Source organism: Trypanosoma grayi, assembly GCF_000691245.1.
Source record: "Trypanosoma grayi strain ANR4 Tgr_1074_V1, whole genome shotgun sequence".
NCBI classification, from domain to species: Eukaryota; Euglenozoa; class Kinetoplastea; order Trypanosomatida; family Trypanosomatidae; genus Trypanosoma; species Trypanosoma grayi.
This window is the reverse complement of record NW_008826693.1, coordinates 1-5,407: the sequence shown is the minus strand read 5'-3', so window position 1 is coordinate 5,407 and position 5,407 is coordinate 1. Positions and strand designations below refer to the sequence as shown.

Here is a 5,407-nt window from a genome sequence, read left to right as displayed (position 1 = left end):
GACAACCCACGGCAAAACCTGGGACGCGACGGTCCACACGGTGTGGTCGGACTTCGGCCCCGGCAGGCCGGCGGCGCCAGCAGCCGCAGACGAGCGCAGCGGCACCGAGGCGACGTAGTCCGTCAGCAGGTGGTCACCGGCGTAGTCGGCCGTACAGCACATGAGGTCCCATGCGGTGGGCAGCGGGTAGACGGCGATCACGCGCTGGTCCTTTCCAGTGTGGTTCTCGTACTCGTAGCGCACCTGCACACGCGCGCAGTTGCCGCGCACCTCCACCTCCACCGCACAGCCGTGGAGCGTCAGAGGGGCGAAGGTGGAGGCGACAAGAACACCATGGTCCCTGTTCGGCGACGTGCTGTACGCGAAGTGATGGAATGTCATGTGCGCAACTTGTATAGGCACCACACACAATGNGACGTGCTGTACGCGAAGTGATGGAATGTCATGTGCGCAACTTGTATAGGCACCACACACAATGCGTCTCTTTCTTTCTTTCTATTTGGGGTTCTTGATGTTTCCGCTCGTGTTACTGTTGTTGTTATTGATGCTGTGTGTATGCGTGCACCGTCGCCCGAGGCCCTCTATGCTCGCACACACTTTGCCTTCTGCAGGACACCACCCGCACTACTTCTTGTTGTGCACATCAGCACCAGCAGCAGAAGAAAGAAAAAAAAAAATACACCACACAGACGGGGAAAGAGAGAGAGAGAGAGAGAGTAAGAGAGACGCGACCAGGAAGCAGCTTGAGGGAAGCAACAGTGCCCGCTTGCTCCGTTTCAGCTGCACCATCACGCACATGGAGTGTGGGAAACCGAGACAGTGAGTCAGCAAGTAAGAAACAGAAAAAAAAAAAGCAGAGCGCAAATGTATTTAGTGAGATGTGCAACTGAGAGTAACGGAAAAGGGTGATGCTACATCAGCCACGGTCACACGCACACAAATACACAGATGCACCCATNCCCCCCTCACTCCTAACTCTCAGTCTCTCTTTTATTTTCTTTCCTCTGTGTCTCTGTCTGTGTGTGGGTACGCGTACAGGCTGCTGCCGCCGCACGCATACATAGCAGGAAGAGCAGGAGGAAGCATAACGGGCACACACGCACGCAAGCACACGCAGACGCACATACACGGGTGGGCGGCGGTGCACCTTTTAAAGCCGTTCTCAATGCTTCTTCCTTATCCCCCCCTCGACACACACACAAACATACACACAGACATATACGCACACACACACACACACAGATATACGTGCATGTATGCGTATACGCATACACTTCCTGTCTTGCCCCCCTCCTCCTCCTCTCACACCCCACACCCTTTTTCTCATTCCTCGTAAGGTTGTTGTTTTCGTTCTCTCTTTCCTGCCGCGTTTCCTCGTCTTTGCTCGCGTGTTACTATTCCCTCTCTCCCTCATTCTCGCTTCTTAATGCCTGCACGCATTGCATGCATGAATGGACGGACAGATATATAAAGATTCGTATATCCGTAAAGGCACTAACGGCCACGTGTGACTTATTTGTGCTGCGCCATACGGCGGCGACGGCTTTCCTCATTCTTCTGCGCAATGAGCCACAGCAGCGCAGCCGTCATGGTCGGCGACAGAATGAAACTCGCACGTGGGTCCGAGTGACGGAAGATGTAAATGTGCAGCGTCGTACAGACAACAGAGAAAAAGCTGTTGAGGAAGAAGAGACTGTACCCCACCGCCACCTGCAGTCGTAACTTGTGCAGCTGCTTCTCATCGCTCTCCCGCACCTCGTTGTAGTGCCGCTGGCGGCGCCAGAATTCGCTCTCCACCATGACGATGTACGCCTGCGCCAGCATGTACGCAGTGAAGAGCATCACGACAACGTAGAGGCAGAAGTTGGTCGGCAGTGACCAATCGAGCCCATTCACCGCATGCGACAGGTACACTGGCTGGAACGCCGCCATGAACGCGACTGCCACTAAGGAGTGTTTGGGGTAGACCAGCGTGTTGGCGTTGATACGCTCGTCCAGCAGCTTTTCATCCTGCTTGCTGAGCTTCACGCCGCCACCGCCGCCGCTACGGGAACGCATGTCCTGCTCGCCCCCACGTGCCCCGCTGGAATGTTGCCGCTGCATCACTTCTCTGGTTGTATATTCTCTTCGTGTCAGCGTAAGTGTGTGTGTGTGTGGCTTCGCTCCTGTCCCCTCTTATTGGACTTGAGCAGCAAGAGCCACAACACAGCAAAGCAAGAACGTCAGAGCCGAAGGGAAAGGAGTAGAGAGAAACGAATGTGCTTGAGAGAAATAGGCACCTGGCTGGCACACCCACCGACAAAAAGAGGGAGCAACACAACTCAACGAGAAGCTCATCCTAAGATGATTGCAGTGATAAGTTTAGCAAGTAAGAACAATCCTATATCTACTCCTTTTTTTTTTCTTCGTCCTTCGCAAGGTAATGATCCTCACCCTCCCCCGCACGCACAGACACAACAGCCAAATAGATGTCGGCTTCATAGCTTCTCTAGCGCATTCCTGTATTGTGCAGCGTCCTCGGCGAAGAGCGCGTGGTTCGTCTCCATGGTGTTCCACCGCACACCGAGGCCCTCCTCCGCGCTGCGCTTCGGAATGATATGGAAGTGCACGTGCGGCACCTCCTGGTGGGCGAGCCTACCGTTGTTCTGCAGAATGTTGTACTGCGTCTTGGGCTCTCCGTCACCAGCCACAGCGCGGCTGATTTTCGCCACGAGCGTTCCCATCTCCCCCGCCGTCTCCGGCTCCACCTCGTGCAGGAACTCGGCGTGCGTCTTGGGGATCACCAGCACGTGACCGCGCGAGAGGGGATTGACATCCATGAAGGCCAGCACCTTCGCCGTCTCTGCGACCTTGTGACACGGTATAGCCCCCTCCACGATCTTGCAGAAAATGCAGTTTGACATGGCACTGTGGTGTGTCTCTGTTTCTGTGGCTTCGCCTAACCCTTGCCGCTGCGGTTGTTGTCCTTGGCTCTGTGATTCCTTGCAGGGGTTTGTGAACAGAGACAAAGAGATCGGGTGTGAGAAAGGTGCTGTTGCCTGGGAAGCGCGCAACACTTGAACGATTCATACACACGCGCACCGCCACCTCACATCCGTCCCATACCAGCATCACGCTCTTCTCATCACTAGCATTAGCATAAACAAAAAGCAACACTATGGGCACTTCGTTCTGCATCACAGCACAAGTGCTCTTTTGAAGCGGCGCACATTCACAGCGTCGCTGCGGGTGCCGCCACCAGCGTCCACGTCGACTCTGCGTTCGACACGTGTCCCACGTTTCTTTCGCGCGGCTTGCCGCGCAACTCCAGCGCCATCATTGTTGTTGTTTTTCTCCTGAGTGCCGTCTTTCTCTACATACTGTCCGTCGGTGTCTACTCCGCTGGGCAGCGCCGCCGTAACACTAGCCCGCTTCCCCTCTTGCTCTGCCGCGCGCTGCAGGACTGATGCACGCTCCATCGTTCGCGGCGTCGACACCGCTGCAGCAGGAGCCTCCGCGCTGTCTTCTACTGGAGCAGCAGCAGCAGCAGAAGCCATGGTCTTCTTCCCCTTTTTTCGCATGACTTTTCTTGCAGGTGCAGATGCTTCCACTGCTTCTCCCTCTGGTACTGTTACTACTGCTGCTGCTGCTGCTCCTTCCACCTCAGTTTCCGGCTTCACCACCTTCACGTGCTTCTCCCTGCGCCGCTGTGCGGTGTGCGCGAGGCGGTATCCATCGCTTCGCTTCGCCAGCCGCTCTGCGNCCGCTCTGCGACGCTCTCGGTAAGGCCGCTGCCGGCGCCACAACCGAGCGGCTGGAATGCCGCCGTGACGGCACTGTCCTCAACGTACGTGACGATGGCCTGCACGATGGAGCGCGAGCGCCTCATCGCACTCTGGACCACCGCCTCACACCGAGCCTCACGCTGCCGCACGGCCAACACCTCCTCCCCCGCGGCATTTGAATTCTCGTTATTGCTGATGCTTTCCCTCGGCTTGCGTGCGGCCAGTGCCTCGCAGACCGCGTTGCCCTGTTGGCGCAGCGCCGCCACGGCGCCCTGCAGGACCTCCCGGGCCACGCCGAGCTCCGGCAGGACGGCTCCCGCACGCGGGTTCTTCGCAATGCTCTCAACAAGAGCGTCGACTATGCCGAGCAGTGTGCGCCCCTCTGCCTCAATGAGCAGCAGCCCATGTAAGAGGAAATTGGCGCTGCAGTCGAGAGATATCTCAAAGGCGTTTCCATCGGACGTCAGCGCCGTGACGAATGTCACCGCGAGGTGCGCTACCAGCCGCTGTGTCACGGCGGCACCGAGCAGCGGCTGGCGCAGCAGCTGTAGCCGCTCGTGCGCACGTGCGATGTGCATGATGCTGTCGGCGATGTACGGCCGCACGGTTCCCGCAGTGAGAGCTGACACACGCTGCCAGTCCATCCGCGGCGTCATGAAACCGGACGCGCGCACCTCCCGCGTGATACGCTGCTGCGGCGTGGCGAGGAACATGCCAAGCATCGCGTCCACCACCAGCTGGCAGTGCTCCTCCACGCGCGTGAGGTAGTCAGTGCGGAAGTGCGCTTCTTTGCGGCTCAGCAGCACGTCCCGCTCGTGCGGCGTCTTCGCGTCCGGTGTGAGGCGCACTACAACATGTAGGATGCAGGGCGTCACGAGCTCACTGGCGATGAGTGGCGCTGCTGCAGCTGGTAGGCACAGGGCGTCGGCAAGGCTGTCGATGATAGCGAGCTCCCGCACCTCGAGGGTGGCGGCCGCGTCGAGGGAGACGCGCTGGCAGTTGTGGTGCAGCGCATCAACGAAGACAAGCAGAATGTTGGCGACTAGCGCGAGGAGCGCCTCCTCCTGCTCCGCAACGTGGTCGAGCACCATCTTACTGTTGCACTGCGCCATGAAGGCCGTCACGGGGTCGAGCTGACCCTCCTCGTTCGTGCCCTCCGAGGGCTTGTGTCGCACCACACGCAGGCGACGGCCGTGCTGCTGCTGATCCTCCTTCTCCACCTCGTTGCCCTCCGCCTTGGCGGCGAAGAAGTCAATGCCGTCGTACACCTCGTCATATCGCTGCAGGAACGGCGCGGTACGGTCCACGACAACGGAGAGAAGATTCAGCAGCTTGTTTACAAGTACTGACGAAACGAAGTCACGGCTCACACGAGCGCACAAACCTCCATTCTTGTTGTTGCTATTGTTCTTTTCACTGGTCGACGATGTCGTCGTGGTGCGCCGCAGCGACGGCATAAGTGTGACGTACGCCTTGGCAAGCATTCCAACGCCGTGCGTGTAGCAGCGGAAAAGGTTCGATCGCAGTTGCTCGAGTTCCTCCAGCAGCTCTCCCACCTCCTGTGCCTGCGTTTCGCTCACCACCGACGCAGACGTGCAGCTCTCACCAACCACCATTTTCATACGGCGTACGGCATCGCTGAC

At 58.2% G+C, this 5,407-nt stretch overlaps 5 protein-coding genes across 5 annotated transcripts; all 5 read right to left on the bottom strand.

Annotated features, from left to right (window-relative positions):
* Positions 1-381, bottom strand: DQ04_10741040 (hypothetical protein; the record flags this gene model as incomplete). Its single annotated transcript, XM_009316348.1, has 1 exon — positions 1-381. A coding segment is annotated over one exon (381 nt), but the record flags the coding sequence as incomplete, so codon positions are not given.
* Positions 382-1,512: 1,131 nt separating this feature from the next.
* On the bottom strand, positions 1,513-2,103 carry DQ04_10741030 (translocon-associated protein subunit gamma; the record flags this gene model as incomplete). The annotated part of the gene is made up of 1 exon (XM_009316347.1): positions 1,513-2,103. One exon carries the CDS (start codon positions 2,101-2,103, stop codon positions 1,513-1,515), a length of 591 nt encoding a protein of 196 aa, XP_009314622.1.
* Positions 2,104-2,477: 374 nt separating this feature from the next.
* On the bottom strand, positions 2,478-2,903 carry DQ04_10741020 (adenosine 5-monophosphoramidase; the record flags this gene model as incomplete). Its single annotated transcript, XM_009316346.1, has 1 exon — positions 2,478-2,903. The coding sequence occupies one exon, from the start codon at positions 2,901-2,903 to the stop codon at positions 2,478-2,480; it is 426 nt and encodes a 141-aa protein (XP_009314621.1).
* A 273-nt stretch (positions 2,904-3,176) lies between these two features.
* DQ04_10741010 (hypothetical protein) lies at positions 3,177-3,560 on the bottom strand (the record flags this gene model as incomplete). The annotated part of the gene is made up of 1 exon (XM_009316345.1): positions 3,177-3,560. One exon carries the CDS (start codon positions 3,558-3,560, stop codon positions 3,177-3,179), a length of 384 nt encoding a protein of 127 aa, XP_009314620.1.
* Positions 3,561-3,664: 104 nt separating this feature from the next.
* DQ04_10741000 (hypothetical protein) lies at positions 3,665-5,386 on the bottom strand (the record flags this gene model as incomplete). Its single annotated transcript, XM_009316344.1, has 1 exon — positions 3,665-5,386. The coding sequence occupies one exon, from the start codon at positions 5,384-5,386 to the stop codon at positions 3,665-3,667; it is 1,722 nt and encodes a 573-aa protein (XP_009314619.1).
* Between the last annotated feature and the right edge of the window lie 21 nt (positions 5,387-5,407).